At 38.6% G+C, this 22,956-nt stretch overlaps 1 protein-coding gene across 1 annotated transcript; it reads right to left on the bottom strand.

The window, feature by feature from the left end:
* Window positions 1–579: 579 nt before the first annotated feature.
* Window positions 580–5,990, bottom strand: LOC148823732 (deoxyribonuclease-2-alpha-like). Its single transcript, XM_088928097.1, has 6 exons — window positions 5,986–5,990; window positions 5,175–5,340; window positions 4,920–5,004; window positions 3,627–3,791; window positions 2,877–3,068; window positions 580–914 (listed from the first exon to the last, which is right to left on the bottom strand). The coding sequence occupies exons 1-6, from the start codon at window positions 5,988–5,990 to the stop codon at window positions 580–582; spliced, it is 948 nt and encodes a 315-aa protein (XP_088784223.1).
* Between the last annotated feature and the right edge of the window lie 16,966 nt (window positions 5,991–22,956).

The raw sequence follows: 22,956 nt of genomic DNA, 5'->3' as shown, positions 1-22,956 counted from the left end.
CTAGTAAAAATATATAAAATATATTATTCATCCATTGTGTGGTTTCTGTGTAAAGTGTTGTCAGCATTACACTATTAATGTATTACAAAACTGCTGTGAAAACAAACTTAATGATTATGTTTAAAAGACACTGGAGATCACTTGCATTTGCAATATTTTGAGAAAAGTGTAGTGTTGAAAGCTAATACACACGTATATTCCCCCCCGATATATTCAGTACTTCATTCAAAAAATGTTTTTTTAGATGCATGACTTCCTCATGATACATATCCTTTCTAAATACATTTTACTTTTGCTATTAAGGTCAGTACTGAATAGTTTAGGAACATGTAAAGGTTTATTCCATGCTGAAAAGAGAAGAAAAGAAACAATATTTCAGCTGTAGAGTCTTCTTCAGGTGTCAGTTCCCGTTTCTTTTCTTCTCTTTTGCAGCCTACGCGTGTTGACACACTACCTACTTGAGCTACTGCAGAGTTTTCTTACATATTACTTACCACCATTTGCTTTGACTTGGAAAAACTATGCAGTATCGTTTGAAAAGCAGCCCTTTCTTGTTCATCTATTTCTGCCAGCCACGTGTTACTGGCAGTCCTCAAATGTGTCAACTACTGTGAGGAAGGCCTTCCACACTCCAGGCCTGCTCGTGCACACAGCCCCGCCTCCTCTTCTCGTTTGACTGATCTCTCGGTTCGTGTCCACGATGCAGGTCCAGTGCGGACCCCCACCCTTCATCACACACCACTTGGAGTGGTCCACCATGATGCCGAAAGGCCTGGCCTCTGGCAGCTGTATCGTCGTCACGTTGTACACCTTGTGCGCCACGGAGCAATTCAACGGCAGAGGCCGATGAAGCTTCCCCCAGCTTTTGGCGAAGTCATCTCCTAAATAGTTAACCAGCAAACCTGAGTAGAGATCTGAAACGGAACAGAGTCACAGGTTCCATGTTAGAATCTGTTCCAGGCACACTTTCTACCCAACCAAAAACAGGAAGTGCACTTGCTACCAAAACGTCAAACTGGAACCGAGAACAAGTGAATGTGTATTTCTCCCCCCCCTCTCTGAATGCTGTACTGTACTGGTTGCTACCCAGAACGTTCTTTTTTAAAATCAACACCACCAATATACAGTAGATCAAGTGTGAAGTGTGACATATTGCTTTTGAAGGGCGGTGTTTGAAACTTACTGGATTGTTCCTTTTCTACATAATATTTTTTTAAATGTATTTAAATAAAATATGACAACCGTTTCCAATAACCTTTAAAGTAACAGCAGAATGAGATCCTTGGATCAATTAATCAATTTCTTTTCAAAACTAGTTGAGATTAATGGAACAAACTGCACATGTTATTTAAGTCCTGGTTCCTTTCAAGAAACAGCAGGATGAGATCCTTGAATCAACTACTAAGAAATTAGCTAAATGGGCCAAATGTAACCTCTCGTGTTCTTAGGTATTAAATGGTATCTAAAGAAGCTACACAAGTTATATTTTTATCCTTTCTTATGTTTAAATCAACATACCAAGAAAAAAACATTTGTTTTAGATTGTTGTATAAATAAAAGATTGAAATATTCTATTAATCAATTTGCTCAAGAATCGGGCTTTACAGAATGTTAATAAAGCACCTACAAACTACCTCAGACACAAATCCTAAACCTAAATTACTACTGAATATAAATGAATGCTTTACTAACATCCCATAAAATCTCTGTTGAAAGAAAGCGATGCTATGAAACCTTAAATCTAAAGTGTAACCGCAGAAACATGTAGGAAAGTTCAGTTGCCAGGTGGCAGATTGAGAAAGTTTCACCAAAACGAAGTCTGCTTTTTTATATAAATACATCTTCAATTGGGAAAGGCTTTGACTAAAAATAAACTGGATATTGTTCCAACAAAATCTTTGTGAGAAAGTGGGTCTTGCTGGCTAGAAACGGCCAACATACAATAGAGTTAGACTTTGTAAAAATTAAATAAATTCAGATTCTGAGAGGCTCAATAAGTGCTTGTTCAGAGTAAATCAGACACTGTTGACCGAGTTTCAGCAGTGATACATAATTCACTGAATACCAACACCAACACAACAAGATTGGGCACTTTGGGATATCCAAGCGATCTCAAACGCGTCCAATAACTGCAACCTCTATGACCTTGTAGTGTTGTCAGTGAAAGAAACATCATTGGTACAACTTATGCCAACTCCGACACTTAGCATCACTGTGGGGCTGTTATAGCACATAGTTTGAAGGAATAAGTACATTTCGTCATCTATTCCAAGCTGGTACTGGTCTGGAACTGTGATAATTCATTTGTGATTTTAAAATGTAGAGGCATGCAAAAAATTAGTTAACCAGCAAACTATTGATTCCAAATATCTAAAATGAGAAAAATAACTGATGTGACATTTTCACTTCTCCAGGAACAAACTGCAATAATGAAGCACAGAGATTGTTTATGGATCATGGCGACTGTGTTGTTCACTACTGTTTCTGTATTTTGAGTTGGAGAATATTTTCTAAAGAAGCGATCAGTTGGGAAAAAACAGTGATCCATAGACTTGGATCCATTTTTTTTTTTGCAGACACTAGATCTGCCTTGGCTTTCTTTTTCTGAACACTGACAGGTTTTGTGCCTTCGCAATGTTGTTTTCCCCCGTCTCACACATTGTTTGAGCAGCTTTTGAAAAGAAATACGAATGAAGGGGGATGTCTGAAGTAAGTTGTAGAACATAAAAATACGTTTTGTTTAATCTTAAAACCAATATCTGGCATTGCTATGGGTGGTAGTGCCATTTGCATAAGAGAAATTTCAGATTGACTTGCATTTATCAGAAACTTCATGAAAAGGAATTGAGATTCGAGAGGGAAGAAGTGGTGCTCACCGTCGTTAAATCTAGAGTATTTTGCAAAGCTGGTGAAAGTTTCCCCTGCTAAAGATGTCAGGGGCAGCTGCTTAAACCAAGGCTCTTTCCTGGGATAGCATGTTCTCTGAGCCACACACTGAAGGTCTCTGTGGAAGGTTTGGGGGATGTGATAGTCAAAAGAGTATACATGGATATACTGGAGTTGCACAACTGTGGAGACAAGAATGAAAAATAACCAATAGTAAGCATGGCATTTTCATACATCCAGGTCAAATGCCCCCTTTCTTTTTCCATTAGTTTGGAGAGTTTCCTTTATTTATTTTCATTTGTTAAACTATCCTCCAAGTTCTAAAATGTTGACATACATTTTCAGCAGCCACAATACACATCATTTAGATTTAATTAGAAAGTCTAAGGCTATTTCGGTATTTATTTTCATCTGTATACAGAATGAGGTGTAAGTCTATTAGTGTCCACCTATTCTCAGGGTTATATTAAGCGTGCATATGAAATTGAACCACCAACAGAAAATAACAGAATAGACTGGTTTTTGCCCCACAGGTAAATTTAGAATAGGAAAAGAACAGGTGCACCAAACCAGAACAAAAACTGCCAATACTTGAATCTTAAAATCTGGAAAAATTGTACCAAAGGCTTTCAGAAAGTGATAGACAGCTGCAATGTCAATGCCATGGACATACTAAAGCTCAGCAATCAAAGTTGTTCAAGAAAAGGTTCACACAGCTGTATGTACATGTGAACGCCTACCTATGTCCTTGAAGGTGCTGTATGTGTAAGTCCCGCAGAAGAAGGTCTGTGCATTTTCATGCCCACTGGAGGGCCAGAATGATGTAGAATGATTTTTCACATCTGGAAGCTCTGGGGTGCTGTGAACCAGCCACACTCCTGTCTGTCTGTCTAACATCACAATCCCTGAAAAAGGTCACACAAGATGCATTCAAATCTCAAAATTTGATCGTTTTTGATCCGTCTGGTTTTCCAGTTTCAATGTTTTTAAAGGACAAGTCTGCTCTTTTTGAACAGAGTCCATTATCAAGCCTGCTTCCAGCTGACGAAGTCAATTAATTCAGTTCAAGAATCAAACAAGAACTGTATAATTGATCAAACTAAACAAAAAAACTTCTATTTTGGGCTAGTTTTCAATTCTCTTAATCTGACTTTTGGCTTTTTTGTCCAACCCAATTTAACTGAACATACGTCATGGCCAAAAGTCAGATTAAGAGAATTGAAAACCATAGTCCAAAATAGGACTATTCTTAATCCTATTATTTTCAGTTCTCTTGAACTGACAATTGGCCATGAAGTATGTAGATTTATTTCTTAATCTCAACAATTTAATTTACTGTATTCATTTAGAAATGGGCTACTGTAAATTCAATTCAATAGAAACCTAGAGCCCAAAACAAGCATCTTTAGTTTTGTTTTACCCAGCAGATGAGTCTTTTATTATAAAAATCAGTATTATATTGACTTACAGAAGTGTTTTTAAACTCAGTGATTTTCACCAGGAGAAAAAGCTCTGATGGCAACAGATTTGTTCTTAGCTTATGTGATGCCTCAGTCAAAGAAAAGTAAATGAAAAAAAAATAATGAACAAAAACAAAATGTAAATATATACTTTAAAGCTTTATGATTCAAGTTTTTAAACCAGAAAACACAGAAAGCTGGTGTTGGTATTCTTCAGACACAGTATATACTTCGGACGTGCCATCATGTCTTGACCATACACAGTAAATCATAAAATAAATGTTTTCTACTGAATCAATGATTTGGACAAAATCTGCAGAATCACACATGTAAATGTTCTACCCTGAAATAGTGTAAATTTTAAAATATTTTATTTTAGATATATATAAAATGAACAATTCACATCCTGCATATGTAGCAAACATTGCACTTGGCTTTAATCATAGGAATAAGCAAGCAAACCCAGCAAGTATAACAGATACCATTATATTGTTTGTTGTGCTGTCTATGATGTTTTTTTCCCCCCCCATTTTCTGTGTCCTTCTGTCTTGTACATTATAAAATGTTACTTACCTTTGCTGTGTCCAAAAGATGAAGGAGCAGGTTTAAATGACTTTGGAGGTTGATCGTTGTATAGAAGATACCCAAAGTCCACAGTCTTTTAGGAAGGAATATAAAAAAATATCAATGCAAAGTTTGTATTTGTATTGCACAAAAGGCTTTTGAATTATAAGAGAAACCTGTGAAAATAAACAGATCGAAAAGACAATGTATATCCTGACCTCACTTTCTGGGAGATGACACAGATTATAAATAAAGGTTTCTTACCTTTTTATGAATGTAGGACAAAAAAGGCTGCAAAGTCTGCCCCACTGCACTCTTGGAGTCATTCACCAATTTCTTCCCATATACCCAGCCATTGGTATGGTCATCCATGTAGAGGTATCGCAGACCTCTTCCTTCATCGTGGACTGGCAGCTTATACAGAATAAACCTGTATGATTCCAAAAACACATAAGAGTATTACATACTGTATACTGCTCTAGAACTGTGACACTGTACAATGTGTCCTGGGTGTTGGACAGACAGTGTTAACTGTTGTGATCACTAGAAAATAAAAAGGGCACTTAAACAATACTAGTGTCTGTTGCCAGTCTGTGGGTGCACTGGTGCTTCTGGGAGATGAACAGAACCTGTGGCAAGAGAAGAAGGGTCAAGCAGCCTTGATCATTTCTAGGTGACGTAGTGGCCTACAAAGCGAAAATAGCTCTTGTTTTTAGGGGTCGCCCATGTTTGACATGAGCATTGTGGCAAAACTGGAATAATCTTATGCGATTAGAGCTCATTTTCTGCATTTTAAACCAGCAGAGCTCTGTAGAACTGAACTGCAGCAGTTGACAAAGAGTCAACAGTTGACTAAAAGAAGCGAGGCAAGGCAAGCATCTCACAAACATTATTCTCCTCAAGAATACATTCTGGTGAATCGTTTCAAAACGAACTATTGAAAGGAAAAAAAAACTTTAAAATCCAATAGTAATTTCTTTATGACAAAAAAAAATCATAGACACTGTACCCTGGATTTACAGATGCAGCCATTCAAAGTGCGCGGCACAGGCACGTACCGGGGGTAATTGGCTACGTCATCGCGCATCGTGACGCGAGATGACGCAAAATACCGCGGTACGTGATTGGTTGACCGACAGGGGCACTCGTGGTGCGTTGGTCGGTCGAGAAAGATTTAAATGTCTTTACTGTGCCCGTTTAAGTATTGAATATTTATATGGAATTTTACCACTGAAGGGAAATCTTAGTAGCTGAGCATAAAAAGAATAGGAGCATACTGTAACGCATGTGAAGGCCATAAACGATATTAATTTTGGAACATAAACATACAGTATATGGCTGGTCTCGGTACTTTAAAGAAAAAATACACACCAGTATTCCATTTCTCCCTAAACATTTTAAGCATCGAAGTCTTTAACTAACGTGATACCGGAGTCAACAAGCATACTTTTAGAATTTGATTAAAAGGGAATATAATATGGAATCGCGTATCTAAAGAAATTAATAATGATATAATTATATTCATGTACCGCAACACAAGAATAGTACACGCTGTACGATATCTGTTGATAATGTTTCTGTAGGGCTTTTTCAACAGTCCTCATGTGACCTTGCCAGTGGCGCTGTGGGTTAGGTTCCTAACTCACACATCACACGTTGGGTGTTTGAATCCAGCCAGAGCCGTGACTTTTTTTTTTAACAAACATTTCTTTGAAAAAATAAAATAGGGTTAGTGTTAGGGTTACTGTCAAACTAAATCAACAACTGATTTAAGGACGATCTGTCAAAGTGCAATGAAATACAATATTGTTGTTGTTGTTATTGTTGTTTTTATCCTGTAAAGCGTTTTGAGAAGCCACCTTTAAAGGCGCTATATAAAAGCGCTGATTCTTATGGAATGTGTTTTCTTTCTTCTTTTTTTCAGCATGGAATAAACCTATTACTTGATTCTTACGGATTCCCGGTTCCACCGGGGATTAAAAAAAAAAAACCATGGAATCTTGTACAGTATCTAAGGAAATAGCAGAATAACCTTATTCATGCACAAACAGTGGCATGTTACATTATTAATTTGGGTGTCTCCTCTTGCCAGAAAGCTATAAATTGCATTTTGAGTGCGGTTTTTGACTTTTTTTAAATTACAACCCATAAATAAAGCTGATACTGTTTAGACTTTTAATTATTTAAAACTGTATTACAGCAGCACAATGCACAATGCAACGTAAATCGCTATCTTTGTCTTCTGCGTAATAATGTTCACCTCTCTGTCCAGCAAATTAACAATAGTAATAATAATGAACTTTATTGTATATAGCGCTTTTAAAGGTGGCTCCTCAAAGCGCTTTACAGGATAAAAACAATAACAACAATACTGTTAGGCTGGGCAAACGATTTTTATTTTTTTTCAGGAGTGTCTCTAACCTCCCAATCCTCCCCTGTAATGCGTCGTACTGCTCCCGCTGCTGCCGAAAAGTCTCCATACAGGTGCTGCCTCTACAGGCTGGCACCCTTGAAAGCTGCACGTATGCGACTTCAATTAACACCAGTATTAAATGTACAGTATTACACTGTATTAATCAAGCCTTGTTTCCTTGCTAATAGTTTATCTGTTCTTGCATATTGACATAGAACTTGAACCTTATTGCATGTACATGTACTGGTACAATGGAATCCTTAATTACAGAAAGTTAGGATAGTTATGATCGGGTGTGAATGAGGAATGTTGAATGGTATTGAATAGTTTGACTTTTGTGAAGGCAAATCCATGAGAATATTTTGTGCTCTAATCCTGCATTTAACATGATAAATCAAGTTAAAATAAGTTCCCAGATGCTTCCCTAGTTAATCTACTGTTCTTATCATAGTTTACTACAGTAAGCAACACTAGATCATAACCTTATCGTGTGGTTTGGTAAGCCTTCAAACTAATTTTCTCGAAACACATAATTACAATACACTGTATAATAGCAGAATAACAATAACATCTTTTAACTGGATTTGATTGCTTTCAGAGTTCTTTTATAAGGATTGTGCCTTTGTTTCTAAGGTTAACACTGTCCTTTCATTACAGAAGTATCATGAGGTCCAAGCAAATAAACACACATGCACATATAAGTGACAAGTAATAGGTTTATTCCATGCTGAAAAGAGAAGAGAGAAAACACAACGTTTCAGCTGTGAAGCCTTCTTCAGGTGTGCAGGTGTGCCTGCTTCTTTAGCACACCTGAAGAAGGCTTCACAGCCGAAACGTGTTTCTCTCTTCTCTTTTCAGCATGGAATAAACCTATTACTTGTTCCTTTGAAGACTACACATGCTGACACAGCTATCCACCTGAACTACTTGCACATATAAGTGTTTGCAAGCCTGTATCTATATATTCCTGGTAATATACTTCTATTTATGTAGTAAGAAAGGAATCAGAAGAACTGTTTATAAAGTATTCTTGGTAAAACTCATCAAATCATCTCACTTTTAAATAACTTAAAAAAGTTGCCTGATCACTTTCTTCTTGCTCCTCTTTTGATAAAGAGGTATTGTTGTTTTTTTTAGGATAATGAAATCATTGTGAGAAAGATGTTTTAAAGAATTCTACAGGATATTTTAGCAAGTTAGCGAGATAACACTAGTAAGGACCCTGATAATTAGATACTAGTTATTTTTGTTTGGAAGTGTATCTTAGCATTTCATAGAACAGCACAGCATGGCATAGAAAGTGATGCATTTGTATCACTATATTACGAATATTCTTTCAAAAACATCATCAATTTTTCTATATTAAACTATAATAAAAATTCTATAATAAAATCAGTATAAAATTAACACGGATTTATTGTTTATTAGATTTAATGTCTGCTAAAGACTTATAATTATTAATTATAAAAGACCATGTTATGGCAATTAGAATTTCGAACGTAGTGGAGTATAAGTGGCTCAGCACTGGGAATACACGTTCTTTGATGGGCTGGAAAAGTCCCGTACATCACTGTGTAGGGTCAATAGGTGTATGACTGTGTAAGAGAGGTTGGACAAACCTGGGGTCAAAGGTCATGGGCATGAGCAGAAATGTACAGATAAAATTGCCAATTCTAATTTGGGTGGGTATAAAATTACCACTACTACTACTACTACTACTACTACTACTAACCAGGCAGCACAGTAGTACAGTGGTTAGCATTGCTACCTTACAGCACTGGGGCCCTGGGCTTGATTTTGGACTCAGGATGCCATCTGTGAAGAAATTGTCTTTTCTCCCAGGGTTTCCTCTGGGTGCTCCGGTTTCCTCCCCTGGTCCAAAAATATACTGGTTGGCTGATTGGCTTCTGAGAAAAGATTAGCTCTAGTGTGTGCTTCAGTGTCTGTATCTGCCCTGCGATTAAGTGGCTTCTTGTCCAGGGTGTCACCTTCCTTGTGCCCATTGCTTCCAGGGATACAAACATCAGTATCATCTTTATCATTGCCACTACTAAATTAAACACAATGTACCTCACAACTGGCAGCCCACTAAAGCTCAACAGCTGTGAGCCTGGTCAGTACCTGGATGGGAGACCTCCTGGGAAAGCTAAGGTTGCTGCTGGAAGAAGTATAAGTGGGGCCAGCAGGGGGTGCTCACCCTGCAGTCTATGTGAGTCCTAATGCCCCAGTATTGTGATGGGGACACTATACTTTAAAAAGGCACTGTCCTTCGGATGAGACATAAAACCGAGGTCCTGACTCTCTGTGGTCATTTAAAATCCCAGGGCGTTTCTCGAAAAGAGTATAGGTGTTACCCCAGCATCCTGGCCAAATTTCCCATTGGCCCTTACCAGTCATGGCCTCCTAAGAATCCCCATCTTTGAATTGGCTTCATTACTCCGCTCTCCTCCCACTAAATAGCTGGAGTGTGGTGAGTGTTCTGTGTACACTTTGGCTTCACATTGGTGGTGGTGGACGAGAGTCCCCAATACCTGGAAAGAGCTTTGAGTGGAGTGTCCAGAAAAGCACTATAAAAGTGTAAGGAATTATTATTATTATTATTATTGACCTTTTCAAAGTACTGTGTTAACGGTAATAACTTGCAATCCATCATCTACTGACTCTTCATAAATCGATAACTGCTGTTCATTGCAAGTATGAATGAATAGAATGTGATCTGTTATCTCGGTGTGTTGTAATATCTCTTTGTGTGTCCACACAGGAGTCCTACACTTTGATCAGACTTAGGGTTTGTGGCTCAGTCACAGTGTCCCCCACTTCCCTCCATTCCCAGAAAGGGGGTACAGCTGGCCGTCCTCGGGAAACTGAACGGCCGGACCGCACTCTGTATCACTTACAAATCTACACAATTCCCTCAGATAGGTGTGCAACATAGGGAAGCTAGCATTATGCTATTAGTAAAATACCATTTTATTTTTATTTGTATCACTCAGTTCAAATTGAAAGAGACGACAATGCGAGGCCATTTACCAGATTCAATATTTGTTGGGCCGGATTTTTTTTAATTATTTTGAACCGTGAGCCGAGCCATAGAATGGAATGTGTGGGGTAAATTGAATGTGTAGTCCTTGCTTCATAGGACTGCAGACTTGTGCTGTAGCCCAGCAGTACAATGGAATTATTGAGTGTGGCGGGTCTTCAGATATAGCAGGCAGTGTTAAGAAGCTGGGGAAATCCAAATTAACTGCTTCTGCATCAGAAAACTTAATGTCTCTCTTCTCAATGGAGAACACAATTTCCCCTTCTAGCTTCTTTGCCTCCTTATTCCACAGAAGACGTTTTGTAGTGTTACCTTCCTCAGTTTTGTATTTATTGATTTTAATCATACAAAAATGAAGTTTATTTTTCCTCACAGTTCAGTGACATGAAGGTATGAAAAAATAAAACCGAAGCCCTCCAGCACCTCTGTGGGCTGTGGGTGTTCCGGCCCGGGTATAATGGTTACTGTTGTAACAACATAAGGTGTTTGCATTGCAAGTGAGAGGATGCGATTTAGCCAACAATAAAGTTGTTTTCCTTTCTCTTTCCTCAGCCGAGCAGCTGTTGTATTATAACCCCCGCGTGTACAACTGCTCCTTGCCTGAAGTCTTTCGCCACGAACTGCCCAGAATGAGCTGCATTTGCGAGGGCTCTGTAAAGCCCTGGGTGCAGGGAAGGACGATGGGGAAACTGCTGTCAGCTCAGGGAGAAACCTTCCTCAGCCTTGCCAAGTCTCGCTTCTTTGTGGATGGTGAGAGTGGTTTTCTTTTAAAACCACCAAGACTGTACAAAAAGATCTGTGATGAAACACCCACTACAATCTGACATATCAGCTGTCCTTATCAAAGGTTCTGTACCAGGATATGCATTTGGAATCTTTTTCCTGGAATTGAGCATTTGTTTGGTCACGTAGGTTTCCCATTATTCTGGAGCTGGTTAAAGTTCAGAAACCTTCCTGGACAGCACTGATTTTCATTCTGCACTGAGGAGAAGAGTCGGATAAAAACAGTCGACTCCGACTCTCGAAACGTCCAGAAATACATTCACATTTAAAGATGTTGAAATACTCCATGGTAGTTATGCTTACGTTCCAGTGATTTGCAATTCACCAGTGTGGACAAGTGGCCCCTTTGAACTTATTCAGATTTAATGTGTTGTCTTAGCGATGTATTACAGTCTTCTGTCCTTGCAGTCGTCTGTTGCCAGGCCACTGCCAAATGCATATTCATTTTTAGCACGTATTCTCTTCTTTATGGAAGTCTGGAGGCAACCCAAGTAAATGCACTTTTAAGTCCTAAAAACAAGCTAGCTAAATTCCCTTTGAATTCCTGTGCTCTCACATTAAAAGTGTGGCTTGGCTGTCTTGAGAAGCATGACAGAGACTTCCATCACCTTTCACAGGCCAGAAAATTGCCCAGATTTTGGTCCTATTAAAAACATAGCTCAGTCCTGCACACCTTACTGTCATCACAACCTCTGCTGCAATTGTTATTGTAAAGATTGCAAATCCTGTAAAGCAATGCGACTGCAAGATGCTACAGATATTTCAGAACCAGTGAGATACTGTACATGCAACTTCCTGGTCATAGTTTTTACTCTTTACAGCATGATGACGGGCTTTGCTTATATTTTGGCCAGTGGTTGCATGTACAGGTTTGCAAAAGGCCGCACATTGTTAAGAGCCAAACATGAAAATGACAAAAGAAGAATGAGACAAATTACATTTCTTCATCCCAGACAAACATTAAAAATAAAATGCAGACAGCGAAAAGGGAAAACAATTTGGTCTTGACTTTATTCAAAGCTATCCATTACATGGTACAATGAGTTTATATAATGGTATATTAGCCACCAATATAATACATAAACTGAAACAAACTTTTCAGATTTGGCAAAAAACAATCTTAGTTTGATCATTTTTAACTAAGCTTAGTTAAAAATCAATTTCAGATTAGATGCAATAATAATATCAGAATGGAAAAATATTTAAACCATACAGTATATGTGTCTGTTTTCATAATCTTGCAATAACATAAAACATCACATTCGATAGTATATCACCAGCAATAAACTGCAAAGTGTGTAATATTGCTAGAAGCAGAATACATCCCAAGAAAACAAGACCTAGGTCCAAAATAATCATTTAACAGAGTTCGCATAGTTTTGAGATGAAAAATCCACTCCACCTACAGTGAATCATCCATCAGTCTTCTAACCACTTTATCCACTATAAAGTCACTGGGGAGCCAGAGCCTATCCCAGCAAGCAAAGGGGAAGAAGGCAGGATACACACTGGACAGGATGCCAGGACATCACAGTGCATACAGAGACAAAAACACACAGCACTTACCCAAGAGTCCATTTTCCCAAAAGCCAATTAACCCAACTAGTCTGTTGTTTTTGGACTGTGGGACCAAAAACTGGAGCACCCAGAGGAAACCCCTGCAAACACGGGGAGAACATACAAACTGCACATTTGTAGTTCACATCTGTAGGGCAGAAACACATGTTGCGCTTCTAAAACTGTCTTGCTACAAGGGCTTTCCAATCACTACCAGTAGCTCTTTTATGTTGTTCTGTTGTGATTGTTATTAAAACATAAAAAGTTCTGAAAGAACTCAATTGGAAAACAAAGCACTGAAAACCGTTTAGTAAGGGGAAATGTTTCATTATACAATGTGAAAATGGCAGTAAAATTAAATTCCAGACCGGTAAGAGCTTTTTTTTTACTTTTCACAGAGTGTTTCCTTTCTCTTTAAACCAAGAAAGAGCCCTGTCTGGAGAGCCATTGTAGATGCTGTTAAATGCCTTATATTTCTACTTTGTTGACATACTTGAGGGTTGTCTTTTACAGACATCTACACTGGCTGGGCTGCTCAAGTTTTAAAGACTACTCTGTTGACGGAAACCTGGCAACGAAAAGAGCATGAACTGCCTTCAAACTGCTCCCTTCCTGAACACGTTTTAAATATCAAAAGAATTAAACTGCCGGGACCTGTGGAGTTCTGCTCTCACTTTGATCATGCCAAGTGGTGTGTATCCCAGGAGGATGGAGACCAGTGGATCTGCACTGGAGATCTAAACAGAGAGGACTGCCAGCAGTGGAAAAGTGGAGGACTTATTTGCTCACAAAACCCTGTTATCTACCACGCTTTCAGGGGGGCTGTGTCCTGGTTTGTTAGGTGCAGAGACATGTTTAAACTGTAAGAGGGGGAATGTTTGACCCTGTTGTTGCAATTCAGTTACGCTGACTCTTTCTGTATCTATTTGTTGCAGATGCAGAGCAGTGTTAATTGCGCTCAGGTTTAGCAAATGCTGTTTGATATTTTGAAGCTAATGTTTGCTGAAAAGCAAGAAAAAAAGTTGCTCAAATGCAAATGTGCTTCTTTCCAGAACAACTAAAATGTATAGGTTTAAACATGGGTTGATGGCTAACACAAAAGAAGAAACACCCAACGACTGCAATTATCAATCCATTCATCTATTATCAGAAAGTAGCTTTTTTTCCTGTGAAGTGTAGTGGCAAAGCTCTTCATTTAAAATAAGAGGACACTGGTTGTAAATGTCAATCAGAATTACGTTGCGCAAATGTTTATTCTTTTTAGGTTTGGTTGGGTTACCACCAGCAGTTCTGTGAAATCTTTCCTCATTTTGTGCTTTTGTCTTCTGTTGTGCGAATCCCATCTACAGCCAATAAATGATGGTGCTCGCAGCTCTGAATATATTAAGATTAGTGGAATTCCTGGTCTACCAGCACTCTTTTGTTGTGTGCATCTAATCTATAATCAATAAGTTAAGATAACAGCATATTATTTGCTGAGGTACGCAGATATTCCTGACTTCCATTGTTGGTGGAGCTGGGTCATATTTGCCTGGGAAAAAATGTGCACAACATGATTTCTTCTAAAAAAAACGTTTCTACTAGCATCTTGTGCTGTGTTCCTCAAATGTCTTATTTTTCCTGTTGGCACTGTTTTTCTTCCCGTTTTCTTCTACCACCTTACAGTGTGCTCACAAATTATTGTCACCCTTAATGAAGAACAAAAAACCCCATATAAAATAAACAGCACAGATAATGACTTATATTTTATATACCCCAAAACTGGGTAAACTAGTGAAAAACATTGATTTTGTTTTCTCTCAAACATTTCTTAGTTGATTTTTAAATGGTGTGTTTAGGATCACTGTCATGCTGGGAGGTCCACCAGAGACCAAATCATGCTGTAGCTTTCTGGCATAGGCAGCCAGATTTTTGCCCAGAATATCCTGATATTTAGTAGAGATCATGATACCTTTGTCCTTAACAAGGGCAGTGGCATCACAACCACCCCACAACATCAATGTTCCACCCCCATATTTCACAGTGAATATATGTTTTTTGTGTGAGTATGCATCCCTCTCCAACACCAAACGTACTGGTGGTGTGAGTGGCCACACACTTCAATTTTGGTCTCACCTGACCATAGCACCGGGTTCTAGTCAAAGTCCCAATGGCATTTGGCAAACTCCAGACACTTCAGTTTGTTTCTTGTTATCAATTCATATTTTATCATATTGGGTAGCTAATGTCCTCTCTTTGCTAGTTAGTGGCTGTGTTTCTGCATTGGGTAGCAACGGGTAACTGTTCTCAGGCGGAAGATGTAAACAGCTTAATGTTCGTGTTAAATAATTTTTTTAAATTAAAATTCATTCTATACAGCAATCGCATATTTGAGTACCGTTTCATAAAACTTTCATGCTTAAAATGTTTAGGGAGAAATGGAAGACTGGTGTGTATTTTTTCATTAAACTACCAAGACCAGCCATACACAGTACAGTTTACATACATACAGTAATGTTTATGTTCCTAAATTAATATTGTTTATGACCTTCAGATGCGTTATGCTCCTCTTCTTTTTATGCTCAGCTACTAAAATTTCCCTTTAGTGGTAAAATCCATATAAATATTCAAAACTAAGCGGATTAAAATGTGCACAGTAAAGACATTAAATGATTAAATCTTTGCACTACCAACCAATGCACCACGAGTGCCCCTGTCGGTCATTTTGGCCAGCCAATCACTTACCGCGGTGCCCTCCGGTGCCCTGCGGTGGCTTGTGGGTAGGTTACTGTACCGCGGGTTTTTACCGCGCATTTTGAATGGCTGCATCTGTATTACAGTCTTCTGTCCTTGCAGTCGTCTGTTGCCAGGCCACTGCCAAATGCATATTCATTTTTAGCACGTATTCTCTTCTTTATGGAAGTGTGGAGGCAACCCAAGTAAATGCACTTTTAAGTCCAAAAAACAAGCTAGCTAAATTCCCTTTGAATTCCTGTGCTCTCACATTAAAAGTGTGGCTTGGTTGTCTTGAGAAGCATGACAGAGACTTCCATCACCTTTCACAGGCCACAAAATTGCCCAGATTTTGGTCCTATTAAAAACATAGCTCAGTCCTGCACACCTTACTGTCATCACAACCTCTGCTGCAATTGTTATTGTAAAGATTGCAAATCCTGTAAAGCAATGCGACTGCAAGATGCTACAGATATTTCAGAACCAGTGAGATACTGTACATGCAACTTCCTGGTCATAGTTTTTACTCTTTACAGCATGATGACGGGCTTTGTTTATATTTTGGCCAGTGGTTGCATGTACAGGTTTGCAAAAGGCCGCACATTGTTAAGAGCCAAACATGAAAATGACAAAAGAAGAACGAGACAAATTGCATTTTTTCATCCCAGACAAACATTAAAAATAAAATGCAGACAGCGAAAAGGGAAAACAATTTGGTCTTGACTTTATTCAAAGCTATCCATTACATGGTACAATGAGTTTATATAATGGTATATTAGCCACCAATATAATACATAAACTGAAACAAACTTTTCAGATTTGGCAAAAAACAATCTTAGTTTGATCATTTTTAACTAAGCTTAGTTAAAAATCAATTTCAGATTAGATGCAATAATAATATCAGAATGGAAAAATATTTAAACCATACAGTATATGTGTCTGTTTTCATAATCTTGCAATAACATAAAACATCACATTCGATAGTATATCACCAGCAATAAACTGCAAAGTGTGTAATATTGCTAGAAGCAGAATACATCCCAAGAAAACAAGACCTAGGTCCAAAATAATCATTTAACAGAGTTCGCATAGTTTTGAGATGAAAAATCCACTCCACCTACAGTGAATCATCCATCAGTCTTCTAACCACTTTATCCACTATAAAGTCACTGGGGAGCCAGAGCCTATCCCAGCAAGCAAAGGGGAAGAAGGCAGGATACACACTGGACAGGATGCCAGGACATCACAGTGCATACAGAGACAAAAACACACAGCACTTACCCAAGAGTCCATTTTCCCAAAAGCCAATTAACCCAACTAGTCTGTTGTTTTTGGACTGTGGGACCAAAAACTGGAGCACCCAGAGGAAACCCCTGCAAACACGGGGAGAACATACAAACTGCACATTTGTAGTTCACATCTGTAGGGCAGAAACACATGTTGCGCTTCTAAAACTGTCTTGCTACAAGGGCTTTCCAATCACTACCAGTAGCTCTTTTATGTTGTTCTGTTGTGATTGTTATTAAAACATAAAAAGTTCTGAAAGAACTCAATTGGAAAACAAAGCACTGAAAACCGTTTAGTAAGGGGAAATGTTTCATTATACAATGTGAAAATGGCAGTAAAATTAAATTCCAGACCGGTAAGAGCTTTTTTTTTACTTTTCACAGAGTGTTTCCTTTCTCTTTAAACCAAGAAAGAGCCCTGTCTGGAGAGCCATTGTAGATGCTGTTAAATGCCTTATATTTCTACTTTGTTGACATACTTGAGGGTTGTCTTTTACAGACATCTACACTGGCTGGGCTGCTCAAGTTTTAAAGACTACTCTGTTGACGGAAACCTGGCAACGAAAAGAGCATGAACTGCCTTCAAACTGCTCCCTTCCTGAACACGTTTTAAATATCAAAAGAATTAAACTGCCGGGACCTGTGGAGTTCTGCTCTCACTTTGATCATGCCAAGTGGTGTGTATCCCAGAAGGATGGAGACCAGTGGATCTGCACTGGAGATCTAAACAGAGAGGACTGCCAGCAGTGGAAAAGTGGAGGACTTATTTGCTCACAAAACCCTGTTATCTACCACGCTTTCAGGGGGGCTGTGTCCTGGTTTGTTAGGTGCAGAGACATGTTTAAACTGTAAGAGGGGGAATGTTTGACCCTGTTGTTGCAATTCAGTTACGCTGACTCTTTCTGTATCTATTTGTTGCAGATGCAGAGCAGTGTTAATTGCGCTCAGGTTTAGCAAATGCCGCTTGATATTTTGAAGCTAATGTTTGCTGAAAAGCAAGAAAAAAAGTTGCTCAAATGCAAATGTGCTTCTTTCCAGAACAACTAAAATGTATAGGTTTAAACATGGGTTGATGGCTAACACAAAAGAAGAAACACCCAACGACTGCAATTATCAATCCATTCATCTATTATCAGAAAGTAGCTTTTTTTCCTGTGAAGTGTAGTGGCAAAGCTCTTCATTTAAAATAAGAGGACACTGGTTGTAAATGTCAATCAGGATTACGTTGCGCAAATGTTTTTTCTTTATAGGTTTGGTTGGGTTACCACCAGCAGTTCTGTGAAATCTTTCCTCATTTTGTGCTTTTATCTTCTGTTGTGCGAATCCCATCTACAGCCAATAAATGATGGTGCTCGCAGCTCTGAATATATTAAGATTAGTGGAATTCCTGGTCTACCAGCACTCTTTTGTTGTGTGCATCTAATCTATAATCAATAAGTTAAGATAACAGCATATTATTTGCTGAGGTACGCAGATATTCCTGACTTCCATTGTTGGTGGAGCTGGGTCATATTTGCCTGGGAAAAAATGTGCACAACATGATTTCTTCTAAAAAAACGTTTCTACTAGCATCTTGTGCTGTGTTCCTCAAATGTCTTATTTTTCCTGTTGGCACTGTTTTTCTTCCCGTTTTCTTCTACCACCTTACAGTGCGCTCACAAATTATTGTCACCCTTAATGAAGAACAAAAAACCCCATATAAAATAAACAGCACAGATACTGGGTAAACTAGTGAAAAACACTGATTTTATTTTCTCTCAAACATTTCTTAGTTGATTTTTAAATGGTGTGTTTAGGATCATTGTCATGCTGGGAGGTCCACCAGAGACCAAATCATGCTGTAGCTTTTTGGCATAGGCAGCCAGATTTTTGCCCAGAATATCCTGATATTTAGTAGAGATCATGATACCTTTGTCCTTAACAAGGGCCCCAGTGGCATCACAACCACCCCACAACATCAATGTTCCACCCCCATATTTCACAGTGAATATACGTTTTTTTGTGTGAGTATGCATCCCTCTCCAACGCCAAACGTACTGGTGGTGTGAGTGGCCACACACTTCAATTTTGGTCTCACCTGACCATAGCACCGGGTTCTAGTCAAAGTCCCAATGGATTTGGCAAACTCCAGACACTTCAGTTTGTTTCTTGTTATCAATTCCTTCTGGCAACCCTTCCAAACAGCTTTTTGGCATGGATGTACCATCTAATTATTGATTTGGAGACTCAAGGACTCCAAGATGCAACCAGACTCTGCAGTTCTCCAGCTGTGACCCTTGGATTCTTTACCATTTGTGAAGATCAATACTAATTTGTCTCTTAATTTGTCACTTCTTTGCCTTTCCCCATGGTGGTGGATGGCCAAAGTTTTTATTATGAGTGTTTACCTCTTTTTATACCCTGGTGAAACAGCAAGTCCAGAAAATGTTCCTTTTGACTGAGTTATATTTAAAAAACCATAAATTCATTTCAGATTTTATTTTGTTCAGTTTTCTTAAAGAAAAGTGGGGGATCTGATAATTCTGACATTAATGTTTCTGAAAAAAACATGTATTACTCATTTTCAACATTTGTTTTGAAATAATTCCCATTGTCTGGGCATAAGATAGACTCATTATCTGTGCTGTGTATTTTATACAGCTTGTTTTGTTCAACTTTATCAAGGGTGCCAATAATTCTTGAGCCCACTATACCTGCTTAGATAAATAGAATCACTATTACACACAAAGAAAAACACTCAAAACACTAACTTCTGTTCTTGGAAGTATAGTGTTCAGTCCAATTTTAATGCATCACTGATATTTGAAGAAAGTGAAAACCGCTTTGCACTGTTTGGAGATGATTGCTAAGATCATCCAGGTGGATGCTGCACATTGGTGGTGGCGGAGGGGAGTCCCCATTACCTGTAAAGTGCAATATAAGTGTAAGCAATTAATTACTGAGCTTAATTTTGTGGGTCTGTATAAACAAAATTGCAAGTAGGATCAGATTTCAAATATTGGTCTGACAAAGTGTAAACCCAGAAAAAACTCCCCTTATGCAAAACTGGGTGAAGGGACTTATACCTTGATCACAACTGCTTCCTCAATGTGCGGTTTTAAACTTTCAATTTTGATAAAGTTCTAGCCCAGGAATGTTAAAAGGTTACAAGCGAGAGAAAGATATTCTGCCCATCTTTTCTGTTTGGTTGATAGTAACTATTGATAAAAGATTCTTTGTAGCAACGAGTCCACATTCTCAGTTCTTTTCAGGATTTTGAATACTCAAGTCTCCACATCTTCAATCCTCCAGCCAAAAGTGATAAAGTTGTTTTAACCTCTCAGTTTACAACACAATACTGTACCTTTCAATGTGGGAGTTATTCTGGTTTCTCTTCCTTAGACTGTTTCCAATGTCAATTATTGTAATGCTCTTTTAATATAAGGACTCCTACATTTTATCTTTAGCTTTCCAATATGCCCATTTCTAATATACAATGAAGTCATTGTTCTCTGTATTAAAAAACAATATGAATACAAGCTAATAAAGGAAGACTGAAATAGCGGTTTGAGACAAGCCAGCCTCTTCAGACCTCATTAGGCCCCAGCATATGGACAAGCCACAACAGAAAGGAAATTCTGCAGAAAAAATTTAAGTCACAAGCTGCCCCACCACCACCAACAACAACAAAATCCTCCCATAGAACTATTTATAAACTGTACCAAACCTAGGCTAATTGACACCATGTGAGAATGTGCCTCTCACCCTTCACTAATTTGCTAATTCACCCCCACGTGGGTCTATGTACACATGATTGAGGCCTGAACCCCCTCAGCTGAAACTAGTGCATCAACACTGCTGACCCACCACACTGTTGTATTTGAGAGCTTCCTTAAATAGAGGTGAAATGTGCTCTCACTGTCCTATTCAAATTCTTTGGGTCCTGAAATGAATAGTAGCACAGATGTAAAGAAAGAACAATTGGATACAGCAATCGCTCAGCAGGTCTTTTTAAGCCTATGTGAGTTGCATTGATCGGGCAAAATCACTGTCCATGCTCATATGTCCTCGCATGTTGGGAGTTAGGACACAGAATTTTTATTTTTATTGAATTAAAACCCTGTTGTGGTGAAAGAACATCAAGACTGTTATAAAATGAACACTCATTGATATGTTATTTTGTTTCACAAATGTAGTAATAGCACTTTGTGATGATATTATTTTAAACTGCTTTAATGATGTCAAAATAATCAAAGTACCTAACTGAGAAATTCTGCTCTAGATCATAGTCTGATTTACAGTGTCCTTTCACGTATCTTATACTGGATATACCGGAAAATCAGAACTGCAAATAGTTCTTTGTCTTTCAAGGTCAATTGCAAAATGCCTTTTTTGGCATTCTGTGCATTCTTTTAGGCAAGTTTTGGTCTGGCAACACTTTCGGATTTCGTGGCCTGAATTGGAGAAGTGAACTGAAGTAGCTGCCTGTATTGTCTCTCCTTAGTCTTGAAAGACTAAAAGCTGCTTCAAGGCCACACTCATGGTAAGTGTCTGTTTTTCTTTCATTAGTTTTGAAAATTGAATTAGAATGTTCCGTGATTGAATTTAGTCACACAAGAAGTATCGTTCACAAGCCGTGTTCACTCACCCTCTGCAGTACGAGTTGGGGATTGTCTTGCTTAAGTTGGCATCTGGGCTCCTAACTTTAGACTTTAGTTATGTAGCCTTTGAGTCCCTTATTACTCCATCATTATTGCATTGTTATTTTTGCAGCTATTAACATCAAGCCTACATTTCATTTTCTACCATTGTGGTAGTTCTGGACTTAAAAACTAGAAAATGACTATGGGATGCCTTTATTGGAAATCTCTCAAGAATTCACATACACTTTTACCTTTGTTTGTTGGGAATGAAAGCATAATAGAAAATGCTGAATGTCCATTTAATGACTGATCGCATAGCACTACATCCATATTGCACTACAATAAATTACACATTAATCCAAGAAAGAACTGCACTGTAACTTATAGACCATAAATAGACTTAAATAGACCATAAATGCTGTGTATGAAGTAAAGTGTGAACTGAAATGTCTTTCTTCACCAAATATTACTGTCTTGTGTGCCAGCCTTAAGCATGAGATACAGTACAAGCTGGAAAGGTTTGACTCAACATGAATACATTTGTTACTACATGCAAATTTGTCTTGAAAGTTAAGACTTGAAAGTCTAGGTTTGAAAAAATGATGGGCATTTTATAATGAAGGAAAACAGTTTGGTACTGATTTATTATTGCATTTTTCTGTAAAATTCGATGGTTTGATTGTAGACAATTGAGAAGGACAAACCAGATTTCTTGAGCCCTTGTTTCCATTAGGATGCCGTTTGGATGCTGCTGTTCTGGCCGCTGATGATATCTGTATACTGTGGGCTCACTGCTGGTGCAGCTGTGTCCTGCAGGAACGAGCAGGGGGAGTCTGTGGACTGGTGAGTGGTTTTCTGCCTTTACTAATTAGCCAGTATACATGCAACAGCAAAGAGGTGTAAATTGTAATAAACAGTAGATGGACACATTCTTTCATTGCGTGTATTAAACATTACAATTTAGAATAAATAAAAGCTGAAAAAAGAGAACCAGCTTAAAGCATGTGTGTCCAACTATAGTTCTGGATGCCATGATCCAGCAGATCTCGGGTTGCTTTGGCCGTGTCTCAATATGCAAGGGCTTAGGGTGTTTCATTTCTAAATTTGTCACAAGGATGCTCACCAGCACCGCCAATGCGGACTTCTCTGAAGGGAATTACCCCCAATTGCTCGCGGAATGGTGACGTTCCACATTCTAACGTATCAAGGCGGAGAGAAGTTGCCATGGAGAATAAAATATTCATGTATTAGCAAAATGGAACTTTTTTTAAGTTTTAGAACTCATAATATTGTAACGCATACGGCCACCATTGGTTGTGAGAGCCGGCTTACCAGCGCGGTGACGTCACCGCCCTTCCCTGTGAATAGCAGGGACCGCAGCCGCCGGGCTGATGGGAGATTTCCCTTTAGTTCAGCTGGCTGGGTCCCTGTTGAGTGACGCCGGAGGCCCGGGTTCCAGTCCCCGATGGTGGGGGTTCGACCTGAGGCGGCAGAGGAGTGGGCCCATACCCACGTGAACTCCGGAGCGCTACAATTTTTTTGAAAAACTTCATTAGGCTACTTTAGATTCAAACTGTATGTATTCTACGTACAAAGTTTTGACATAAAGCTTTTATTTCGTCACCCCCATTTC

The sequence above is a fragment of the Atractosteus spatula genome, chromosome 11, assembly GCF_055471065.1.
Source record: "Atractosteus spatula isolate fAtrSpa1 chromosome 11, fAtrSpa1.hap1, whole genome shotgun sequence".
NCBI lineage: Eukaryota > Metazoa > Chordata > Actinopteri > Semionotiformes > Lepisosteidae > Atractosteus > Atractosteus spatula.
This window is presented reverse-complemented; position numbering and strand designations above follow the sequence as displayed.